This window comes from Haliotis rubra, unplaced genomic scaffold (genome assembly GCF_003918875.1).
Source record: "Haliotis rubra isolate DU_JTF1 unplaced genomic scaffold, ASM391887v1 Scf467, whole genome shotgun sequence".
NCBI lineage: Eukaryota > Metazoa > Mollusca > Gastropoda > Lepetellida > Haliotidae > Haliotis > Haliotis rubra.
Window position 1 is genome coordinate 748,304 of NW_025767154.1, and position 26,664 is coordinate 774,967.

Sequence of the window (26,664 nt, forward strand, 5' to 3'; positions counted from 1 at the left end):
GCTAAATTTTCACTGAGTTTCATCATTTATTGAACCCATGACAATAATCTTTTCAAAGTTACGAATTTGTTTTACAATACATCAGATCATGTGTAAACAATACCTTTGAACAGTATGGAATATTTTGCAAAGTCTAGTTTAGAACAGTTGGCTGAAGTAAGTGACTATATTTACACTAGAGAGTCAAAACTTTTGATGGCGAGTATATGAAACATTTTGGAAAACCTATTTAGCATGCATGCTTTGATGAGAGGAAGCAGGTTTAATTAGTTTGTAGTGTTTTGTTACAGATCTTCTTCAGACGTATTTTGTCAAGGACCCTGTTTTATGATTTTCAGAACTGTCCAAAAACAATAGATGATATCAAGGCCTGTTATATACACATGGAAAAAATTATCAGAACACCTATGATTTTTTCACTCTCATTTGGCCATTTATACTTGGCATCGTTAATAAAGGGTCAAATGATATATAGCACATGAAAAGAAAAGTTTCTCAGAAATAATATAACTGAGAGTGTCATCATAATGTTTAATATGTTGACAAACGTGACCCATCATGGCATACAGACAAAAAGTTCAAACAGTACTAGCCAACATCAGTTGTATAGACCAAACCCCCAAAAATGAAAATGACAAACATGGAGCACTCGGACATTCAATATCTTGTGTGCCCTCCTCCCGGATCCAAGACACAGGTGCACCTTGTTCTCATGCTCCTTATCAAGTTAATAAAGAAAGCTGGTGGAATCGCATTCCATTCTTCTACTAAAGCTTTGCTGAGTCCTGGGAGACCCACTGGTGCTGGGTCCCATGTGTACACACGTTGACCGAGTTCATCCCAGGAATGCTCAATTGGGTTGAGGCCTGGCGAGCATTCTGGCCACTCCATTCGCTCTACATCCTGCTGCCTAAGGTATTCTATGACAATCCTGGCCCTATGAGGCCAAGCATTGTTCTCTTGCAGTAAAGAGGGTTGACAATTGAAGCCATGCATATCTTGTAGGAATGGTACTGGTATAGGAGCCAGAATGTTGTCCCAATAACTCTGTCCGGTAAGATTACTGTCAAACTCGTGCAGTGGAGTACGTCCAGTAGGGGTTATCCCTGCCCAAACAATGACTGACCCTTCGCCAAATTGGTTATGCATGGTCACAGTTGCATCTGTGATTCGCTCTCCATTGCGATGATAATTCCTCTGCCGACCATCATGGAAGGACAAATTGGATCTACTTTCATCTGTGAAGAGCGCACAAGATCATTGACATTGATTCCAGCAGCCATGATGTCTACTCCATCTCAAACGTGCCTGTCTGTGACGTGGTTTTAGTGGTGGACAAACTGCAGGTCACCTACAGTGGAGTCCGGCTGCCCTTAGACGTCGACTAAGGTTAAGTGCTCCTGGATATCCTAACATTGTTATCCCCACCCCACGGCATGTAAAGTGGGGGGGGGATATAGTCGTCGCCTCGTCCGTCTGTCAGTCCGTAATCATTTTGTTTCCGGAGCATAACTCAAAGACAGTTCAATATTTTTCAACAATAATTGGTACATATGTCAAACATAACCTAAGGTGGTGCCTTTTGCTATTTACAGATTATTGTCATTTTTATTTTTCTCGTTTTCCATGGAAACGTTTTGGACCTAGTCTTAAAGAGGGGTGGGCTTCGTTTCCGGGCATAACTCAAAAAACCGTTCAATATTTTTCAACAAAACTTGGTAGATATATCAAACAGAACCTTAAGTGGTGCCTTTTGCTATTTGCAGATTTTGGGCATTTTAATTTTTCCCAGTTTCCAGGGAAATGATTCGGACTTAGTCTCAAAAGGGAGGGGTAGGTTTCATTTCCGGAGCACAACTGGAAAACTTCTTAATATCTTTCAGCAAAACTTCGCAGATATGTGAGGCAGATCCCAAAGTGGTGCCTTTTGCTATTTACAGATTTTTGTCTTTTTTATTTTTCTCGGTTTCCATGGAAACGATATTTAGCCTTAGTCTCAAAAGGGAGGGGTGGGTTTCGTTTCAAAAACTTCTTAATATCTTTTTAGTAAAACTTGGCAGCTATGTGAGGCAGATCTTGAAGTGGTGCCTTTTGCTATTTGCAGATTTTTGTCATTTATGTTTTTCATCATTTCCATGGAAACGATTTGCACTTAGTGTAAAATCAAGCTGGACTTTAAGTAACTGTCAGATGATTTGTTCTTTCAAAGATGTGGGGGCCGGATGGATATGTCATCCTCTGAGACTTTTGTTAACATTGAAGTGTACTGTCTGAATATCTGCTGCGTTAAGGAATCTGTTATTTAAAGGTCACATGCAACCAAAATAACCAAACATAAATAAAACACTTATTCATGACATATAATATACATTGCTGATTATGAAAAAAAAAATAAACAAAATTATAAGCGTACAATCGCAAATCAAAAGTGCAATATTTTGTACTTGGGTTGACTACCCTCGAAACGAAGCACCCGGGATACCGAACCCAGTCAGAGCTGGTGGGCGTGCACTTAAGTGTAAGGAAGGCTTTCATTGGCTGGTCCATCGCGTTATTTTTCAACTTTATAAGTTGAGTTTGCATTTTTGTTAATTTGTCACTGTAAGTCCATACCAAAAGGTATCAGAGTCTGCAAAGTTGTGTTTTACGTTGCATGTGACCTTTAATGTAGTGTTAATAATGTGCCTATCACCTTGGACTGTCGTGAATCTGGAGCGACCTGGTCGACGTGCATATTCCACAGACCCATTGGCTTGATATCTCTGCCACAGTCTACCAATATCACTCTGACTCACATTAAAGCGGACAGCAACCTGCAAGATTCCAAAAGACCTATAGCCTGACCCCGTTCAGCAAGTGTCCGTAACTGACAACTGCTCAGAGTTGGAAAGTTTTTGGAATGCAGAATTGCGGGCTATTGCAGGGGTTTGGGGATTGTCATCTATAGGCTATCAGCCAATCAGCCAGAAACATAGCAAGCTTATGACATGATAAACATCAGGTTTCAGGTTGATCAGAAGTGACAACAAAAGTCAACATATAATAGAATGAGTATACAGCCCTTCTCTGAATCACAAGACTTCATTTGTTCAAGTTAAGTGGTTTCCACAACATCGTTAGGCCAATAGAATGGTCTGAAATTGCCTAAGATCGGCCAGGTATAGAGCCAGACAACCTTGCAGATATCCATTGTTATACCCAGAGCACTAAGCCCAATGTCACTGAATTTGTGGTCATGGGGAAAGGTCAACTGATCGGACAAAAGACAATTCCTTTTGTTCCTGACTGATGGCCAGCTCATGTTTGGCACTGCAGAAATACTGCATATGCACAGTGGAATATCTTTGAGCAAGTACCATTTCATGGAGTTCATTGGTATTGTGGGCGTGCATCTCACATGAGTGTAAACTTGACCTTGTGACGATATGACAAAATCTGAATGGACAACAGTTCATCACTGTCAGCAAAAGGCCAGTCTTCATGGACAGCAGTGCTTGGCCACTTGTTCCACATGACATTGGTGATTTCCTACTTCAAGCAGCGTGGGGCCACTCCACCTTGGCCTGCCTACGTCATTTCTTGAGGATCTTGAAAATACCTGCACTTGTTAATGTCATATGACCACAGTTATTATCAGTACAAGATGAATCAATTTTTTGCCATGTTTGCTTCTCTCAATAAACTACAGTTATAAGTTTAGTATTAAATTATTTGTTGAATATAAATTTATCCAGATAGTAAGTTAAATTAAGGTTTGAATAAGCTCTCTTCCTGTGGTTTATGGTGACATATTGATGCTATGAAAAATATGGAGAGTTGTAATACTTTTTTCCATGTGTATATATCATATTCTGACAGAAAACAGGCTAGATGACTCAGTGAGTCAGACTGGAACTTCTGGAAGTATTCTAACATTATAACATACTGAAAATGCTTTTGCTGAAATGTTTTCTTTGTCATTTTTTTTAATCCTTAGTTCCAAGATCATGATTTTCCTGGACTGTCCGGTGCAAGAATTGTGAGAATTGCTACCCATCCAGACTACCAAGGGGTAGGTTCATGTCCCTAATTCCAAAAAGGATTCTTTGTTTTGGACACTGATTCAAGGTATGGCGCCAGGGTATGGTGCATAATGTGTACAAGAATTGGTCTCTTGACTACACAACTCAAATGCAGCATATGTCTATTTCAGATTATACATGCTTAGTAAAGTCCTAATTCTGGAATATTTCTTAGATGTAGTTGTAACGGCAAAACTCACTGCTTTCCAACATCAGGTCTTGAGAAAAAATAATATATATTAAGTTGTTTCATTATGAAAAACATATAGTTGTAGAACATGAAAGTGGAATAATATTATTATATTTGTTGTTTTTTTCTTTGTGCTTTTTTTTTATATGTGTAGAGCAAAATCATGCTGGATAAATGAAATATATATATATATGTTATAAGCCACATTACAGCGAGTTGATTCAGCGTTCATTGATACCCATCATGCAGGGCTTCACATGATATAATGTTTTACTTATCATGTATTACATATCACACATTTCTCTTACTACTGAAGATCTGACTAGAAATGAATAACAATCTCTCTGCGTCTTTAGTCGCTCTTTTAGCAATAATGACCTCTCTGACATCTGACTTCAGATGACGAGCACCATATGATAATATTCTCTGTGTCTCCACCAAATGAGAACATGCATAGAATTCTTAGCATGGTTTCAACAGATTTTTTTGTGAGTGATGTTCATTTGTTTCTGTTTTCAATTGGTATGGGTTTTTTCTCATCAGATTAGGGTATTCACGGTCTTCAGTGCATCGGAGTAAAAATCGCTGCCACTAGCTAACATGTTTTTGTGCTGAAGGTAATTTTTGTCATGCTTTTCTCAATATCATGGTTGATGTTTGGTGTGTTATCTGCATTGATGCCTTTGTCTTTGATATTATAGAGTAATTAAGCTTTTTTTCCTTCATGAAATATGTCATTATTCGCTTGCAAATGCTTCATTGCGAGGTCACATCACAGCAGATTACTACTTAATGCTCTGTCTGCAATGACAAGAACTTAGGAAAAGACTGTAGTCTCCAGACTCTGTGACCTGTATTCTAATCCTAAGTGTCTCCCCTCTTGATGTGATGGCTGCACCTCCCTCTCAGGGACTACACAGGGGGGTTTGGCTCTCTCCGTGGGCAAAGATCCGTCATGTGACAGGATCCACCAGGGTGGGCACCATCAAGATTTCAGATTCCTAGATCTCATCCTTAGATGTGGAGTTGCATAAGACACTTCCCCAATTTTCTATTGTGATGTCATCTTTTGCCTGCAGAGCACCAAAATAATGAAAAACAGCAAATGCAGTTCATGTTGTCTATGCCATGTGTTGTGAGCTGTGCTCCTGTGTTGTTGGAGGAAAGCAGTTTGCTAGCTGATGGCATTGGTTCCAGAACATAATTCCTTTGCCCTACACACTACTCTGACCTTTACTTCACCTAAATTGGTATTGGTACTAGCTCCACCTAGGAGTGATGAAATACCCTGAAGAGCGGTACTGATGCTAGAGTGACAAAATACCCTGCTATGCACCCGTCCTCCTGAACCTGTGGAAATCTTCACAATATCGGAATGGGTGGTTTCATTCAGGAGGACCAGAAGTTCCATCCAACCCCCTGCCATGTGACGTTAATGAGGATTAGCAAGTTCCAGCCACAGGCAACCACCTTGTCTGTTTATCATGCATTGTCTAAGTGCTTTCTGTTTATTGATGTCTTTGTGCCAACTGTAACATCAACCCTGTGGGAATCAATAAAAGACAATAATGATATATGGGGACATGTCAGACTCTGTATGTCGTGAAGGTCATGGTGGGCAAAAGAGTTTCTGAAAATACTGTTTGATCACCATTCATTTTAAGACCAATGTGAAATAAGCTATGCATGGTAAATATATTTACAGACATAACACCCAGCTTATGTAAAAATCTTATGAGTTATTCTTGGTTGCCTTTTTCCTGAAACTTGTTTCTGAATCCACTGGTTTAGCTTGAATGAAAAAAATGTTATCCATGGTTCTGTGTTGTCTTTCTTCTTAGTGGTCCTTGCAAGCACTATCTACAGGAGTTATCTACCATAACAGAATGGGCAGGAATCCTCATTTTTTTTCCTCTGGCATAATGTACACTTTAGTTTACTTGTTGTTGTTGTTGTTGTTGTTTTTTGGGGGAATTCAAAAACATATTTCTAAGTTATGGATCCTTATCTTCTTATTATGGGTAAATCTATTGTGGGCAAAAGAGGTACTATTTTGGTGGCGGTGTGTGGGGCTGTGCGTAGAGCTCAGGTCACAAATCAGTTGAAGTTAAGCAACATCGAGCTTGGAGAATCCTTGGATGGGTGACTGTGTTTGGCAGCTTGACTCCTGAGAGTTTCTAGGACTTCACTCCTGCCCCACAACAAAGCACCCTTGCCCCCTCTACACACAGCCAAGACAGTGAATGGGACTTCTCCCAGGAAACGCTCCCTAGTCCAAACCATAAAAAACTTTCTGGAGAATATGAAGGTTCCCCAGCACTGCAGCCTTCTGCATTTGCCAGAGAGTCAGAATGGCTGTGCTCCCGGTGTAGAACCTGGGCACTCTCCTGATCTGCGCCAAGAGATCAGGAGGTACCAAACCAAGGGCACCGAGAACAATGGGGAGCCTGACGACAGTGTACTTGGGATGCAAGTGAGACATTTCAAAGGCAAGGTCCGCATATTTAGCATACTTTTCCTGAATCTTGCGAATCACGTTGCTGTCAAAAGGGACAGAAAATTCAATAGCATAAATAAATTCATTGGCTTTATCAAAAAGGACAAGATCAGGTTTGTTGGCTGGAATTCTTCTGAGGCTCTATATTGGCCTATTCCACAAAAGTTTGAAAGTATCATTCTCTATGAGGCCCTGGACATGTTCAGGGTCGTACCATGGATGGACCTTAGAGTCAAAGCCACAGGCATAACAAAGGCGATAGTAGAAGCAACAAGCCATGCCATCATGTCTTTTAAGATATGCTGCTTGTGCCAAGGAAGGGCACAGTCTCTGTAAATTCATTGCAAAGTCGACATTTCATATTGATATTTGTTTAAAGGTCACATGCAACGTAAACACAACTTTACAGATTCTGATACCTTTCGGTATGGACATACTGAAACAAATCGTCAAAAATGCAAATTCAACTTATAAAGTTGAAAAATAACGCGATGAAAAAAAACGCGCGAAATCGGAGTTCAAACGTTTCACTAATTTTCCCCAGACTTTTCTGGGGAAAACGGGTTTCAACAGCTGGGCTGCGCTCATAGTACGTGCGCAAGTAAATAGGTTCGTGCAGCTTGGAAGCGGGTTGTCGGATGAATACTCGGTGAAGGCTTTGGTGTGAGCTATTTTTCTAATGTTTTGTTGATATCTCACAGGCGTGAGCTTTTTATATGTTATGACAGTAAATTAACTGTTTATATAATTTCATTTGTCTATTTCACCACACGTTCTTCTTACCGAGTCACTTTCTCAGTTCGATACTTAAAAGCAATGTCATTATTTAGCGTTGACAGAATTTCTAACTGTGATATAGATATGTCGTTGTCACAGACAAAACTCAATGTCTTGTTTTATTGACACTAGTGTCTGCCTGCCTGTCTGCTAATGACAATATTCAATACACAGCTGCGATCACTGACCACATGCAATTTGAACTTAACACCAATCAGGCTATACACCATAAACAAAATGCATTGATTTATGGCCCGAGTTCGGTCTCTGTCACATTATGTAATTACACAGACAGGCAGGTGTGATACTTGAACACATGACATGTTATGATGTCTGTTGATTGCAAAATGTTATACACAAAAAATGAGCATGTATTTACAAAACCCAACATCTCTCTCTATATATACACACAATTAGCCGTGAAGGCATCTGCAAATGAACCAGCCGTTACACTTGAGTGCACACCCACCCGCTGTGACTGGGTTCGGTATCCCGGCTGCTTCGTTTCTTGGGAAGTAAACCGAAGTACACAATTTTGCACTTTCGATTTGCGATTGTACGCTTATAATTTTCTTTATATATTTTTTCGTAACCAGCAATGTGTATTATATGTCATGAATAAGTGATAATTGTGTTTTAATTATGTTTGATTTTTTGGTTGCATGTGACCTTTAAGAATCACATTTTGGCGATTGCGAGTGGGAAGTGACTGGTCCTGAGCAGCAAAAAGGAAGCCCTCAGTTTCACATTTAAGACCAGCCGACTTCATCCCGGTGAAGGAGTCACACACACTGCATGTACACATGATGCAATGACTTCTCAGAAAGCTTCTCCATAAATGACCGACTCTGAGCAGACTTGGTGATTAACTTCACCTAGATTACTCCCATCGCTGTACCATCCAGCAGTATATCACCATCAACAAAATCAACCTCAAATTTCAGATTCTGTTCAAAAACCTTGGCATGCTTAAAATAGCTGTGGAATTCCTAGCTTTCATCACGGGTTTTGACATGCATCACCAGAGGATCATCCGATAAATCAATATGTGCAAAAGTACACAATAAAATTCTATCATGAAGAGCCTCCACATTAATCAAACCCCAACCTCCAGAATTGATTGGCACATATACTGAACAGCATTAGAAACGCACCACCCACATAATACGAAATATCCCTGTCAAACTGAAATGTACCCATGATATGTGAGCATCGTCGGTGCATTTTAGTGTTGTGCGTTTCTAATGTTGTTCAGTATATAAACGATTGAGAGAGGAACGAGGGTGATGGGCTCTGTTATCAGACATGATCCTTCTGGTCAGGTGGTCAAGACTCTGGATATCTTGTTTTGTCCAATCAACTACCCCAAAGGAATAGGAATGGACTGGCACAGCAAAAGTATTGGTAGCTTTGACCACGCATTTAGCTCTGTGCTCCAGATTTTCTTTAAGCGAGATTTGTACTCAGCCCGAAGTTTGTCTTGAATCTGGGCATTCTGGGGCTTGTCTCGAACTTGGATTCCAAGATAGGTGTAGACCTGATCTTACACAAGATGATCAATAACTCCTCCCCGCTGTAACTTGACCGATCCATCATTAACTACCTTGCCACGTTTCAAATGAAGAGTATTACATTTGTCGAATCCAAATGTCATGCCAATATCGTTAGAAAAGGACTCCACAAGGAGAACCTGTTCTTTCAAATTGGTAACTCCTTTGGCAAGGAGCTCAATGTTATCCATATGAAGGAGATGAGTAAGCGGTTATGGGGATCTGTGCTGAGTAATGTAGGGGATGGTAACCCCCCTCTCTAAGGAAGTTGAAAGGATTTAAAGACAAGCAAAAAAGCAAAGGACTGAAGGATTTCCCCTGGAATATTCCCCTTCTGATTGGAATTGATTCCGAAGTCTGCACTTCTCAAGTTGAGTCGACCAGCATCTCATTAAAGACTTGAGTAACTCAAGTAGTCGCTCAGGGAGGTTAATACAATGAAGAGACTTCAGTATCCATTCATGAGGGACAGAGTTGTATGCTTTTTTGTAGTCAATCCAGCACATAGAGAGGTTGCGGTGATATGTTTTAACCTCTTCCAAAATCATTTTTTGTACTCTTACAAAGTTGATCCTTGCACCCCCAACATCAGTTCCTTGCTTCCTTCTGCTCTCTATAAAGTATATCATTGGAAGAGCAGTAAGATGACACAAGAATTGTCCAAGACCCTGTGAAGATTTTATATTGTGTATTCAAATATTTGATAGGTCGGAAATTTTTGGGATCAGGCAAGTCTCCTTTTTTGGGAAGGAGTATTGTTCGACCTTTGCAGAACCATGGAGGAACATCACCTGTGTCCACGAGAGAATTGAAGCTGTGAAGTAATGGTGTTTGGACACAGGGGAACAGTTTCCAGTACCGGTTTCGAATGCCATCAGGCCCAGGAGCTGTATTAGATTTGGACGTTTTGATAACCATTTTCAGGAAATATGGTGAGATGTAACAGACAAACAACGAATTGGAATATCTTAAGAACCATTGACTAGATTCTTTTCATACTTGGTACCTAGGTTCATCAAAGTATGCGTTAGGTCCCAGTCAGGTTTGGTGACCTTGACCTTCATCTCAAGGTCACAAGGGGACTTTTAACGTTTTACCCTTGTCAGCGTGATATCTCAAGAACCATTCTCTGGATTTGGGTGACTTTAACATAATTTCAAGGTCACAGCAACACAATTTCAGCATGTTAACCTGCATGTTAAGGATGTCAGCGAGATACCTCAAGAACCATTCTCTGGATTTTCCTCATATTTGACACCAAGCTTCACCTAGGGAATGCACAGCGGCCAGTTGATTTTGGTGACCTTCACGTAATTTTCAAGGTCATGGCAACACTTTGAAGATTTCAGCATGTTAACCTGCATGTTAAGCTTGTCAGCCAGATACCTCAAGAACCATTCTCTGGAATTTCTTCATATTTGACACCAAGCTTCATCTGGGGAATGCGCAGGGTCCAGATGATTTTGGTGACCTTCACGTAATCTTCAAGGTCATGGCAACACTTTGAAGACTTCAGCATGTTAAGATTGTCAGCAAGTTATCCCAAGAACGGTTCACTTGATTCTCTTCATAGACTTTCAAGACTTCCCCTGAATGTTTTTATTATAAGCCATTTCTTTATTACTACTTTCTGCATATTTCATACACCATGACATTCATGTCGAGGTCAAAGTGAGTCTTGAAAATATTTGTGTGCTTGAACAGCTACAGAGCAAGATATCAAGAGAGGTTGACTAGTCATGTTTATGTTGACATTAATTTTAACTTCTTCTTAAACTATGACCTTCACTTTCATTATGTCTCCCCCCTAAGGGTCGGGAGACATATTGTTTTTGGTTGAGTTTCCGTCGGCGTCAGCATTCCCATTGTTTCCTTAACATAACTCGAAAACTACTTCAACAATCTTCACCATATTTGGTATACTGCCTCTCAATATCATGTAGATGTGCCTTTTGGTGGTTTGAGGTTTTTTAAAATTTTATTTTGTTCTGTTTCCATGGCAACAATTTGGACTTTTTAAGGGTAAAGTTTGTTTCTGGAGCAGAATTCTGAAACTGTTTGACCCATCTTTACCGAATTTGCTATACTGCCTCTCCATATCATGTAGATTTGCCTTTTGGGGGTGTGAACTATTCTTTCACTTTTTGTCCCCCGTCGCAACGCGGAACGGGGGACTATGTATTCAGCAGCGTACGTACGTCCATACGTCCCGATTCTTGTTAACGCGATATCTCATGAACTGTTGTACCCTATGTCTTCAAATTTGGTGACAGCCTACATTGGGAGATAATGCAGACACCAGTCAATCTAGGTGACCTTGACCTTATTTTCAAGGTCACTACGACACTGACCACTTTTCAAACTCTTGTTAACGTGATATCTCATGAAATGTTGTACCCAATGTCTTTAAATTTGGTAACAGCCCACATTGGGGGATTACGTAGACACCAGTCGATTTGGGTGACCCTGACCTTATTTTCAAGGTCACCACGACACTTTGAACACTTTTCAAACTCTTGTTAGCGTGATATCTCATGAACTGTTGTACCCAATGTCTTCAAATTTGGTGACAGCCTACATTGGGGATAATGCACACACCAGTCCATTTGGGTGACCTTCACCTTATCTTCAAGTCACCATGACACTTTGCACGCTTTTAACTCTGGTTAACGCGATATTTCATGGACTGTTGTACCCAATGTCTTCAAATTTGGTTAAAGCCTATCTTGGGGGATTTCACAGACACCAGTTTATTTAGGTGACCTTGACCTTATTTTCAAGGTCAAGGTACTGTTCTATCCAGTCTTCAAATTTGGTGACAGCCTACATTGGGGAATTACGTAGACACCAGTTGATTTTTGGTGACCATGACCTTATTTTCAAGGTCACCACGACACTTTGAACACTTTTCAAACTCTTCTTAACACGGCATCTCATGGACTGTTGTACCCAATGTCTTCAAATTTGGTGACAGTTTACATTGGAGTATACACAGACACCAGTTTATTTGAGTGACCTTGACCTTATCTTCAAGGTCACCATGATACTTTGACCGCTTTTTAAAGGCGATATCTCATAAAACATTGCACCCAATGTTTTCAAGTATGTTGACAGCCTACCTTGAGTGATTATGCAGACACCAGTCATTTCAGGCATCTTGTATGTGACCCAAAAATAAAAAGTAGTAAATATAGATATTCCATTCTTTAGCGGCGGGGGACATTGCCATATCAGTGGCAAACACTTGTATTTTTTTCTGTTTCACTTATTGGTCATATTTATGAGAGAGATACAGCATACCGAAGATCTGGTGTTGTTCCATGCTACTACTGTTTTTATGATATCACCTATCTTGTGCTTTATTAGATTCCAGTGAAAAAGTTACATCCACAACTGAATGTGATAAAATTTGATTTTGGTTTCAGCATTTGTTGAAATTTTTATTGACTAGAGACAACTTTGTGACTGAAAAACGACAGATTCATTCATGCATTTCGAAAGAGAATCATTTAGAATTCTGAATGTTTTGTAAAATATAACTGTGGAGTTGTTGATACGCAATTAAGTTCAATTGAATATAAAAGTATTAAAAGAAGGCTTTACAAACATGATAACATACTATCAATAATATGTATTTTCATACTTAGAGATTTTGAAATTGAAGGAATCAAATGAATTGTTTGAGGTCTCAACGTTGAATTGGGATAAGGGGAAGACATCTGTTTTTTACGAGTAAAACCACTTTCTAGTTACATTTTAAGTTTGATTTGATAATTTGCGGTGGGGGATTATGTCACCTCAGTGACAACTGCTTGTTTTCTCATGCATTTCATGGTCATAGTCATGGACCCATGGTACCTCTATTATTATCCCCCGCAACTCATTTTGCGGGGGTTATTAAAATGGACTCCGTCTGTGCGTCCGTGCACGTTTGTCTTTTCCGGAGCAGAACTTTAAAACCGTTCAATATTTCTTCACCACACTTGGCACATGGATAGACCTGGTGGTGTACTGGTGCCTTTTGGTAGTTTTGGTATTCTGAATTAAATATTTTTAGCGTTTCCATGGCAACAAGTTCGACTTAGACTGAAATTGGTGGTAGAACTCTAAAACCGTTCACTAATTCTTCACCAAACTTGGCACATACATTAGTCTGGTGGTGTGCTGGTGCCTTTTGGTAGTTTTAGAATTCTGAATAAAATCTCTTTGCATATCTGGAGCAGAACTTTTAAACCTTTTAATACTCTCCTTCCACTTTTCTATATACTCACCAAAACATTTGACATAATCATAACTCGTAGACATATTCATGGAGAGTATTTTGCCATTGCGGGGGATATTGATGATTTTGTCTTCTTGTTATTATTATAGGAAATTTATATAGTGCACATATCAATGCAACTAGTACATACTCAAAGCGCTGGTATTTTTTTCCTCGATCATTGGATGTCAATCTCTACGGCACATCGTACTATCAATTTCAACTCCCCGGGGATCATACAACTCTTGCAGCCACTAGGCACACCGAGTTCATGTGACTTTCCCATTCTAACGAGGTACCCATTCACTGCTGGGTGGACTGGGACACATAGTCACCGTACTTTGTCCAAGTTTACTGCACGTTGCTGTACCCGCAACTAGGTGTTTGCACGTATTCATGTGGCCACCATCTGGTCATATACCAACGTATTCGTGGGTTCTTATAAGTGCACAGGGTTGTCTACTGTACACTAGGGGTTGTGACAACACTGAAAGAGTCTGCACACAAAGTTGACTCCAATGTTTTTACAGTCACAGGTGGGCTTGATCCTGACACCTCAAGCTCGCTGGATCAATAGCCTGGCGCCTTAGCCAGTTCGCCCACTATGCCCCACAAAGATTCTAACCATTTCTCCAGTGAGATTTGCACTCAAGTTGAATTTGTGTGTACAGTTCCTTAGGGGTGTTGATGTGAAAAACTAAGTTGCAAGTGCCTCTTAACTTTTTACCAGATATTATCTGTGATATTGAAATCAGTAGACTGTAGGGGCATTTTCTTCAATGTAATTTCTGACAATTCTGGGACCATATACAGGAGCATTGTGGTCCATGAATATGTAAGAGTACCTGTTACCTGGAAGGTGACACAGCTCCATATCATCACAGACTTCACATCATCCTTTCTGCACACATACGCACATTCACACATTCACACATTCACACACTAATTATCTACAAAGAAATTTCTCCGTTTATGATACCACAATCTGATTTTTTTCTAAATTGACTTCTGAATTGACACTGATGTTTTATAGCGATCCAGTTGTTTTTCACACACTTGATCAAAGAGTGTCAAACGCGATCAATGAACAGTTTTCATCGTCCACTTCGCTGGTAGTTTTCTACTGACGCAGACACTTTTCATTGTAGAACAAGATTTGACAAACTGCTGAACAATTTCTGAATTTCTTCTTTATGTAACAGTATAATAAATTCTTTCATGTCAGGTATCACTTTATGCCATTGACAACCGGCTGGTGCATACAGTATGTACAGTGGAAGTACACAAGCACACAATAAGTTTTACACATGTCACATGACAGACATATGACAGGGAATCTAGTTTTAGAAAATAGGCTTTGGTTAAACTTTGGTTTATCCTGCGGCACAAATTTATTGGCACAGATTTTAGAGAGAATCAACTTTGTTTCCAAAATCACTAACACTTATGGCCAGGGTCCGGTACTGTATATTTGTGTTTTCTGGCAGATGGGATATGGGAGTCGAGCTGTATCACTTCTCCAACAATACTATGAAGGTAACATTCCCAGCCTCAAAGAGGTAGGACCAGCACAAGCAGAGTTGGACACTGTTCCAGAAGATGTGAGTACATACACTGATGTTGCTTTCATGAGATAATCACGATCCCATTCCCCATCCCATCCCACCCTCTCTTGTTGTGATTGACTAGTAATGACTGGTTTTAACAACGATTACGTAATCTTGCATTGTGATATGACCATGATGTTTTCAGGCAGTAATTAACTCAAAATCAGACTTGGAATAGACATGAGATCAAACAGTTGCTTTAGTTACCTACAGCCACCTTTGCCCATTGTATTGAAAGTCTCTTGTTGTCTCATAAAACCTTGTGACAGGTTCTTCTTTCTAGTGAGAGTTTGAATTTAATAAACAGCATTATCAATATACATCTAGTGTTGAATTTTGACTGATTAAAAATCATAATGTTTCACATGTCACCTGCAACTTTACACATCGTGTTTAATGTTGTAACCCACTGTTTTCATTCTGTGCCAATGAGGCAGGTGATGAAGTCAGTCTTGCTGTACATGTCACTAACTTCAGTTGTCTGCATTCTGAAGTTGGTCTTTATCTTGACATCAAATTTGTTTTTGTACCCCTGACTGTTGTATTGTTTCACTGTAAGGTATCATGATCTTTTTGGTATTTTTTGCCTGTAGAGGTTGCATTGGTTAGTGAGAACACTCCTCCTCGGTTTTGTTCGAAAATATAAAACCCAGAGTTTGAGGTTTTACATTTTCAACTGGAACTAAGTTGGGATGTTTTAACTACACACATGATCATTAGTCAAGCAACCCTCCCCATTTTTTGTAGATGATTATTGGGAAAACATTACATGTTGTATATGCTTTGAAAATAAAATTTTACATATTAAAATGGTAACTGTGATGAATTTTACTCTGATTAGAACCAATATTGAAAGTTTGGCGAGAATTTACTTACAGTATGAGAGTAATACACAAAGTCAAAATACACGTTATCAACAATGCCAGAAAGTATGGGCACTATGAAGAAACCATCAATTTGATTGTCACACAGTTTTCAAATGATGTTGTCATGATATGGCTGAGATATTGCCGATGTGACGTTAAATATTAACTCACTCACTCACTCACTCTCAAATGATGACTGTTGAGATTGTATGAGTCACCACTGGCGACCTCATCTGTACCTGGTATAGCCACACCTTGAACACATAATGATATCTACTTCATACTGGCAATCCTCTGTATTTGTCATGCTTCAACTCCAGCAGATTATGAACACGAAGGATCTCTAGCGTTCATCATAGTCCCAACTATGTTTGATGTTTGTTCATATGAGGGCTATGTGCGGGCTGTGGTCATGTTTTGAAGACCTTTTTCTGCAAATGGACAATGAGGGCTCATGAATGGTGAGGAATGACTGGCCCACGGGATGATTATCAAATCGAGTGATATAGATCAGCATTATTTTCAATAGGTTTGCTGGAAGCACTTCTGGTAGCGCTCTCATGTCAACAGGCGGCTGATTTTTTCACTCCTGCAGACTGTTACTGAGAAATAAGATATGTCAGTCACATCAAGACGTGGAGGTGGTAGGGGTAAAGCGGTTGACGAAACCCCAACGAGTGGTCAAAGCAAGGACGATACTCACCTGAATAAAACAATGAACAATGAAAAAACTGACGAACCATGTTGCAAGTCGGAGCCAGGTGCCATGCCAGACGACATGGCCCGAAGATATCAACAAGTCCATCACTGATGCTCTCAGCCAACAAACCAAAGACCTTGCCAGACAAATCGATGCTTTAAGAGTGGAAATTGCTGACTTGAGAACAAAAACTGACAGCATCATTCAGAGCGTGGAATTTAATTCTGCCCAATTAGAGGTATATAAGCAAGATATTACGAAAATAAGGGATGATTGCGATAAACTACGTAAAGAAATGGACCGCCGGTTTTTCACTCAGGAACTGTATAGTCGGAAAATGAACTTACTAATTTACAGTATCCCCACGTCGAAAGACACCCCCCAAAAAATCAAAGAATTTGGAAATGAATCTTGCATCCTTGGTGGCGAGTTTATCCTTGTTCTTGATCAAAATAAAGATACTAGTAATTTTAAGAATGTTAACAATCCAAAGGCCAGAGAGCAACTATCAGAACTTATAGGGCAACTTAATGTTATAGATATATGGCAGGACAATAACCCTTGATTAAGACAATATTCTTGGCGACACACAATACCAGTAAAACAGGCTAGATTCTGATGTCAGAAAATCTATGTAGAGATGTGTCGCAAGTTAAGATAAACCCAGAGTATAGAACAGATCACTCACTCACTAGTTTCTATTTGAATATTGAAAACTTTCCTAAAAAAAGATCTATTGGAAGTTTTATAATTCTTTGTTGCAGGATAAGAAATCTGTAGAGGAAATTAAAGGTATTATATTCTAGGTCAAAAGAGGTTATGCTGCCCCAATTTATAACTTGGAGAACCTTCATAATGTTTCTAATTTTGACCTTGAATTTTTAATCAATGACCATTTGTGTTTAGAAGCTCTTCTAATGCAAATTAGAGGAAAGTCACTCTCATATTCTTTATTCAAGAAAAAAGAGTTAAACAAGAAAGAAGAAAGACTAAAGACAGAAATAGAAAATTTAGAGAACAACTTTGTGAATCTATTGTAGAAGAATTAGAAACTAAAAAACAAGAACTGCAACAACTAAGACAAAGAATGTTAGATGGTGTACTGGTAAGATCTAAAGCTAAATGGATTGTTGAAGGGGAATGTATCAATAAATATTTTTACCTTGCCAATTGAACATTAAAATCTCAGAATTTTATTCAACTTAGGATAAAAGTTGTTTAACAAACGATCATAGTTTCAAATCGCTATTATTGGTTCGTATTACAAGGGGGTATGCACATTAAATGAAACCCCGAGAACAAGAAGGGTTGGTTTCTACGGTAGTCTAAGTTAGAGCTCATCACGCACCGCACGGGCATTTGTTTCACTGTTCCAATTACTGCGCGTACCCCCTTGTAATACAAACCAATAATAGCGATTTGAAACTATGATCGTTTCTTGAACAACTTTTATCCCAAGTTGAATACATTTCTGAGATTTAAATGTTCAGTTGGCAAAGTAAAATTATGTGGATTCGCAATCTTAATTTCACTTTATTTGATTTACTTTTTTGTTTAAAGTGAAATTCATCGGTACGTTTTCACTGCAAACAGTCTATAGCGGCCTTAAATCAATGATAACAGACCACAAAATTGAAAACAGAGTAACTTTATCTTCTAAATGAAGCAGGGCTGGGGTAGCCTAATGGTTAAAGCGTTGGCTCGTCACGCTGAGGACCTGGGTTCGAATCCCCACATGGGCACAATGTGTGAAGCCCATTTCTGGTGTCCCCGCCGTGATGTTGCTGGAATATTGCTAAAAAAGGCGTAAAACCAAACTCAGTCAGTCAGTCAGTCAGTCAGTCAGTCTAAATGAAGCTCCAGAATTTTATCATAACCTATACTCATCCAGAGAGCACCTAGTGAATGATATAGACCTGAATAATTTACTTTGTGACCAATACATATGTAAGATTGAGAATCCAAGCAATATTGAAGGACCTAAGACTAAAGATGAACTATTAACTGCATTAAAAACATCTAAAAACAACATGAGTCCAGGTTCAGATGGTTTCACTTATGAATACTCCTTTAGAGATCTTGAAACTGGCCATCTGGTCTGTAACTCAAAAAGAGGGAATTATAACATGCATCCCAAAAGGAGATAAACCAAAACAATTTCTCAAAAACTGGTGTCCAATTACCCTATTGAACTCAACATAGAAACTTCTATCCTCAGTCATTGCAGACTGATTGAAAAAGTGCTCCTCAATATCATTAACGAAGATCAAACAGGATTTATGTCTGACAGATATATTGGGGATAATATTCGTATGATTTATGACTTTCTACTTCATACAGAATCTAAGCAAATACCCGGTATGCTGCTACTTGGAAACTGCATTTTCAGATATTCAAGACTTGCTGCTTCCCTAATTCGAGCCCAGTGGTGGACCTGTTTGCGACCCGATTCAACACTCAGCCAGGTTCGTGTCCCTGACCCTGGATACCCTGGCGTGGGAACATGATGCACTAGCAATATCCTGGGAGGGCCTAAACGCGTATGCGTTTCCACCACTGGCATTACTTCCTCAAGTTCTACTTAAGCCATGATCTACACAGGAGATCACACTGCTTTTGGTCGTGCCTTATTGGCCTGCCAGAAGTTGGTTTGTCGACCTACAAGAACTCGCCGATCCAAACCCGTTACCTCTTCCCGACACCCTCACTCAAATAGGCACTCAGATAGGCACATCTGCATAAGTCCTTGATTGCCAAGGGTTATTCGATTATCACTTCCCCTACCACAGCATGACCTCAGATAGTTGCTGAGTATGTGCTCTTGAAATTGAAAGGCTTTACTTTAGCTATGTATCTGGCAGCCACAGGCTCGGGTGTTAAATTCTATACTGTCCCTGAACTCCAGTCTCTACTATGCTTGTATAAATTAGCCAACCAGTCTAAGAAATTCCGGCCACTAGCTTGGGATCTATTGGTCGTCCTCAGACACCTCACCTCAGATGAGTATGACCTTCTAGAGGAGAAAGAATTCAGGCATATTACTTTCAAGACCACCTTCCTAGTGGCCCTTGCGACCACTGCACACATCTCAGAACTTGGATGTTAACTGAGTGCATTTTGAACGGAAGAGGCATGGCAAATTTTTTTCTTTGCCTTAGATGGAACAGTCAGACAGACTTTTTGTCATTCCACTGCTGTCCACAATACTGGGGCCCGACAACATTGAGGATCTCTCACTCTGCCCGGTTAGGGCATTAAATGTGTATCTTGCTGCATCTCCAGACCGTCGTCAAGACAGTCTATGCTTCATATTATCTACGAGATCTATCTGTCTGTCACCTATGTAGAGGGCTTACACCAGTTCGGCCCGTTGGTGCCAAACGCAGCCATTTTTGTCAGCCCGTCAACGCAGATGAAGAAGCAGTCATCCTCACGAAGGTCATGCTACCATGTAGTTCAATAAAAGATATCGATGTTATCTTTTCATCTTGTTCTACTTTATCATGGGCATAGATCACCTTCATTACCGGGGCATTGTAGTACTGTCATACCCATGACTTTAGATACTGAGAGGTCAGTCTTGTACTTCATGCATTGGGGATCGACGCTCCACTTGCACTTACCTTTACTCTTGTGAGCAATTACTTCCGTGAAGTGTTGAGTTCCAAATTCCCACAGGTTTTCGAAACATTTCACTCCTAAGTTCTTTTCTCATCTTGACTAGTGGTAGCAGTGCACATGTCTTATGATAAATGATTGGTACTGAACGTTAAACAATTTCAGCACCTGGCTGTCTTCCCTTTCGTGATTGAAGGGGATGGTTTCGAAGCAGGGGCTGTCCAGATAAAGGTCTTAGACTTTAATTCACTGGGGCCTACTGATAAATCAGAGAGAAATAGTACCTACTTGCTGATCTGCGTCCATTTGTCTTGAACAAAAGCTGTGGCTGATTTTAAGGGTCAAGTTAGGACATTGGCTTATCTTCAGTAATATACGGTGAAACCCAGATAAGTAAAACTTCCAAAGGACCATGGCAAAAGTTGCTACTTATCCGTATTGCCACTTATCTATCCAAGCAAGTTGTATCACATTTCCCAGTAAAGTAAATAGACATCGTATCCCCATTGTATCAAGGCATCGGGACCATTCATTAATTTATATACAGATCAAAATAAAAGAAAATAAATAGATAAATACAAATTTGATTGATTTTTAATATCAATATTCATCATTAAAAACCATTTCATATACATGTACATGTAATATCACCTGTTATGATTTCATGAATTTGAACAGCAAATCAGCATCACACTGTCATTTCACTATCGGGTTACGCTAAAAGTTTCATGAGAATATCACACGGAAAATGAGTCAACTGAGACAATGTGTTCTGATCCCGATACTCCCCTAGACTCGCTAGGTCCCTCGCGAGATTACTCAAACATCATATCAGAATGTAACTAAAGATTGTGATTTTGTGCATGTTATATAGCAGTGTGGTAAATCCTATTTCATATAAAAACCCTACTCCACAATTTTGTAAAAACTCAAGAGAAGTGATCAATGGCGGCGCTCTGTTTGAACTTGCCCCTCTACTCAGATCCACTATATCCATTGTATGGCACACTTGACACCGATTAGGATTAATTATGACAATAAACAACATGCAGGAAGAGACTAATTAGTCGGCTCGTTTACAACCCAAGTGGCTGATGCCAGTTGAGACACGTTAATTACTGCTGAGTGAATCCACAAGGACTGGTCTGAGTATTGCCATTTATTCGATGACATTTCTGTTGTAAAATGTCTGAAGGGATCGCAGAGAAAGGTTTACTTAAACGGAATTGCCACTTATTCGATTTTACTTATCCAACATGAAATAAAGATAAAATATAGTTGCAGGCAACGATGAGGTCTCCTTGGCTTTACTTTCTATCTATTGTATCTAAGGGGTTGGATATCATCGTCCAAAATGGAGCCAGAACACATGTTTTGACAGGCGAGCGGATCTTCCAAATACAGCCGGGGTCATGGGGGCTAGTTCCGGAGAAGAAATAGTTCCTTCTTTAAAAGGCTGTATCTCAGTTGTTCTTGGGTCTACGTTCAAAACAATTAGTGTTCTGGAATCAGCAGGACATCATCTACCATACTGGCACATTTTGGGAGCAAACTACTCAGAAAAGTGCTGAAAAACATGGCCAAAAAAACTGAAACCAAAAATAACTGCCAAACTGTACGATAGCCCTATTTCGGATGTCAGTCCATGTCACAGTCCAACTACTAGTACCACCAGTTCTCAGAACCTCCCTGTTGCCACAAGTGCACTCTCTGGAGCCTCCATCAAGAAAGATAACTCTGTTTAACTCGGTTTACTTATATGGGGTTGCCACTTATCAGTAGTTTACTTATCGGGGTTTCACTGTATACAGTGTACATGCTTTCCTGCCTTTATGGCCCACAATAAATAACATGAATATATGCCTGGCAGCTGAGTTCACAATGCAGATTTAGACATTCGACTCAAATTATACTATTGCAAAGAAAGTAACCCAATTCCTGGACAATAGAGATCAGCTTGGCTTACTTATTAGGAATTTAATGCTTTTTTCTAAACTAAAATCTGTCAAAAGTAGTTTTCTCTTTAATCCTCTGTGATTTGAACTTAAATCCTGATTTCTCTTAAAATTATTTTATGTGATCTGAAATGTATAACATTAAAAACATTCAATCACTTCTTATTTTTCCTTATCCTGACTCCTGCTCTTTTGCTTGTCTTCTTCTTCTTGCGAACATAGTGGAACACTTGTATCTCCTTAATTGAAGCTCCCTTCAATGTAAAATCACTAATTAGTACTCACCAAGAGTTGCCTCCCTTTGCCCTTGCGCGGGAAAGGCGGCGCCACCTTCTGGCCTCATGCTTCACTCTCTCCTTCTTCGCCCAGTGAGCAGGATGTGAGAGCGCCTGTGTCTCCTTACACACTATATCCTTTGGTTATTCTTAGTTAGTTACCTCTTATAGGTTACTATAGAGGTGTAGCTAGTATCCTTCATTAACATGTATTGATAATTATTCATATTTCTACTGTTTATTCACGGGATTTCGTGATTGTTCAGCTAGTTTACGTTGATGAAAATCTGTACTATTTGTAGATTACGTTTTTCTGCTGCTGACCCGCATATAATATGCCCTAGCTGTACTACGCCTTGTGCGTTTGCTTCACGTTGCAGTTACTGTATTAATCTATCTAATTCTGCTTTTTATAAATATCATCTTTGCGTCTTCAGACGTGCAGCAGATAGGTCACGCAAACAAGGTTTAGACATGGCCGATACATCGGAACCCCTAGCCAGTCAGCTGCTGTCGGACGACCCCCTCCCGTCTGGTGTTCCGCTAGAGTTTCCCTCGGAGGAGGGGCGTGGGATGCAGTCCGCCCTCTCCAAGAAGCGTCCTGCTTCCCCAGACATCCCGTCATCGACCGGTGTCGGCAACAGTGACGTCAGCACAGATCGCCATGCAGCCTGATGTGTCTACACCGATGTCGGACGATCTTCCTGAGGGCCCCGTCGCTAACATCGCAGAGAGGGCACCGACTACATCGTCACAGACCGTCCCAGACGACCTGATGCGGCAAATCATGAAGATGATGGAGGACCATTACAGACTGGAGAGACAACCAGCCCAGGACCTGAGCCTTCGCGAAGGCTCCAACGTAGACGACATCCCAGAGGGACCCCCCGTCAACGTAGCGGCCACGACTAAGCCACCTCCGCGAAGGAAGTCACAGACCACCTCGACGAAGGACCCAGATGTACAGCCTTCGCGAAGGCTTTATAGATCATCACCTACCTCGGCTTCATCCTTAGGTTCGGACTCGGACCACCAGACTTCACGGAAGCCTTCGCGAAGGTCAAGTCGTCGCTCCCCAGGACCGGACGCAGAGGAAGCTTCGCGAAGGTCTTCGCGAAGGGCACCATTAACAGGCTCTAAATCATCTTCGTCCAGAAGGACATCGAGGGATTCCACAAGAGCTTCGCGAAGCTATCAACATTCACCTCACAGATCTCCGCGAAGGTCAACCTTTAGACGCAGCTCGTCAGGCCGTTCACCTAGACGATCCCCTCGCCATTCTCCACCTCACCTCATCTCACCTCGCCGTAGATCACCACGTCGATCTCCTCACAGGTCACCACACAAGTCTTCACGGAAGTCCCCAGTCAGGTCTCCTTTAACGTCACCCTGTACAGTGGTAGAAGCACATAGCCCACCATCAGAAGAGCATCAACCTCTTATCAGCGATCCCGTTGTAGAAGATGATGGAGGCATCATTTTCTCAGACGCTGAGATACGTTATTGGATGGTTAACAACCTAGACCTTTCTTCACCTTCCTCCGATCGACCCGATTGCTGCGGTGCCACAGAATTTGGACACAGCCTTCCATAAAGCCACGAAAGTTCAAACGCCACACTTACCGCACTTTCACGCTAAGAAGTTTTCAACCCATAATATGGACCCCTTCCTCAAGGCACAAGACATCGATGATAATTACAAAGTGATCAACGATGTCAAGAATAAGAACTATAAGATTGACGATCGCAAACTGGTTCAGATAGAAACCATGACAAGGCGTATGTTCTTTGGCCTTAATAGATCTAGAACGATCAATGAGACTCTTATCACCAGATTTCGTGACACGACTTCTGAAGATGATAGAATGATCTACTCAGCCCTACTTATGCAGAAGAAGGACCAGCAGTTCCTAACGGATCATCTCACATCAGTCTCAGCAGCGCTAACCTTAGCTCGTCGTCAAGGCCTCCTCGCTTCCTGCAGCTGGGGTGAGCAGTTTACAGCTCCACTCTATACAGCCCGTGGTCCTCACCATCCATCTTTGGACGGAGGAATAGAGAAAGTCTCCAAGGAAGTCACTAAGGATTCTAGAGAAGTCCTTATGATAAAGTCGATGGACACGCTTAGCCAGCCAGCGTCATCAGGCAGACTTCACAAAGATATTCAGGGAAATCTAAATTCACTGGATTACAGAGAGCACGGGATAGGAAGATGGCCAGCTCCAGAGGGAAAGATTCTTTTCGTCGCCCATATGGCAACTACTACAGAGGAGGATCAGGAAGAGGCAGGGCACCCAGAGGTTCCCCGCAACTATAAACGATGAAAGACAGGTTCGGAACGACTGGAGTCTTCCACCCCCAGCCGTTCCAGTACAACCGTCACAAGTGGGTGGACGCCTTCAACTGCACTGGGAGAACTGGGGAATGTTACAAGACCCATATGTCTCCAACATTTTTCAACACGGATATCGTATCCAACTACAGGCCACGCCTCCGCTGACAGTCAACCCTCACAAGTTCGACTTCCAGGCACAACAACTACCAAAGTTAAGAGAGGCTGTTACTTCTCTCCTAACCAAGCAGGCCATAGAAGTACTAGATCAAGTAAACGTCGAACCAGGCTTCTACTCCCCAGTTTTCCTAGTACCCAAGAAAAACTCCAAGGAGAAATACAGACTCATTTCCAACATGAGCACATTCAACAGAGATTATCTACGCAAACCGGCAACGTTTCGCATGATACATCCACCTCAATTACGGCACCTAATTCGTCCCATGGATTACATGGCCAGTATAGATCTGCAAGACGCGTATCTACACATCCCGATACATCCCGAATCCAGGAAATACCTACGATTTACACTAGACGGGCTGCATTACCAATGGAAAGTACTCCCATTCGGGAATATCATCGGCCCCCTGGTTATTCACAAGAGTAACGAAACCTATCGTCACTTACCTACATCGTCTAGGGCTACGCAGTGCGTTTTACCTCGACGACGGGATACAAGTAGATCAAGATCCACAGCATCTCAAACTACAGTTAAACTACATCATCAAGCTACTAACACAGCTAGGATGGTTAGTAAATTTACTCAAGTCGGACCTAGTACCCTCGCAAGATCTGCAATTTCTAGGCATTCGATTTATCACGACTCTCAACCGTATCGTCGTACCAGAAGACCGATGGCTCAAGATCCAACAGACCATTCCTCTAGCCCTACTCTCTCCGTTACCACTACGACATTGGCAGAGCCTGTTGGGTCTCCTCATGTCAGCCCAAGACATGACAGTCAGAGGCAGACTACAGTTACGTCCGTTACAGGTCTTCATCAATGCTCATCTCGACGACCTACAGCCATTCAGTCTACCGAAACACCTCAGACCTCATCTACTATGGTGGACCAGGAGGTCGAATGTCTGCGAAGGCATTTGTTTAACAGAGCCGGAATTCAAAACCCATCTATATGTAGACGCGTCGCTCCAAGGTTGGGGAGCTCATCTCGCCAACCGGACGGCTTCAGGGTTATGGAATCAGCAAGAAAGCAAGCTCCATATAAACATGTTAGAGATGAAAGCGGTAATCAACGCCATACTTCATTGGAGCAACATTCTGCAAAAGGCGCATCTGATGATTCATACCGACAACTCGACAGTGGCGTTTTATGTGAACAAACAAGGCTCAACGAGATCACTGAACCTATTGACTTTATGCTTTCAACTGTTCGATCTAATCGACGATCTCAACTTACATGTCAGAGCATGTCACATTCCCGGAGCCAAGAATGTACTAGCAGACGCACTCTCTCGGCCACATCTACCGTCACCGACAGAATGGATGCTCCATACAGAAATCTTTGCACAGATTATCAAGCAAATAGGAGCTCCGCTAGTAGATCTATTCGCCACTCGCTTCAACAATCACCAGTCCCGGATCCACGAGCGTGGGCAACGGACGCTCTAAGCATATCCTGGGAAGGCCTCAATGCGTACGCGTTTCTGCCGCCAGCGCTAATCCCTCAAGTGTTACAGAAAATCAGACAAACACAGAGCCTCCAACTCACTTTGGTCGTGCCCTACTGGCCAGCCAGAACGTGGTTTCCCATTCTAATTCAAGAAATCGGACAACCAACACTAGAGCTACCAAAGCGCTCGAATCTATTAGTACATCCACACACCAAACAGGTGCACGGAAACCCAGAAGTATTCCAACTTCACTTATGGACTGTATTAAAATGTGTTTAAACAAGAGAGGTTATTCAACCAGAGCGGCAAAAGCAGTCACGCTTTTTGCCTTACGCTTATTC

General features: G+C 41.1%; 1 protein-coding gene across 1 annotated transcript in view; it reads left to right on the forward strand.

Annotated features, from left to right (window-relative positions):
* The window catches only part of LOC124290487 (RNA cytidine acetyltransferase-like), a 204,524-nt gene that overhangs the window by 95,237 nt on the left and 82,623 nt on the right, over positions 1-26,664 (forward strand). The window contains exons 15-16 of the mRNA XM_046727199.1: positions 3,977-4,051; positions 14,824-14,937. Of these exons, the coding sequence (XP_046583155.1) occupies positions 3,977-4,051; positions 14,824-14,937 (189 nt within the window). The remainder of the gene's footprint in view (positions 1-3,976; positions 4,052-14,823; positions 14,938-26,664) is intronic.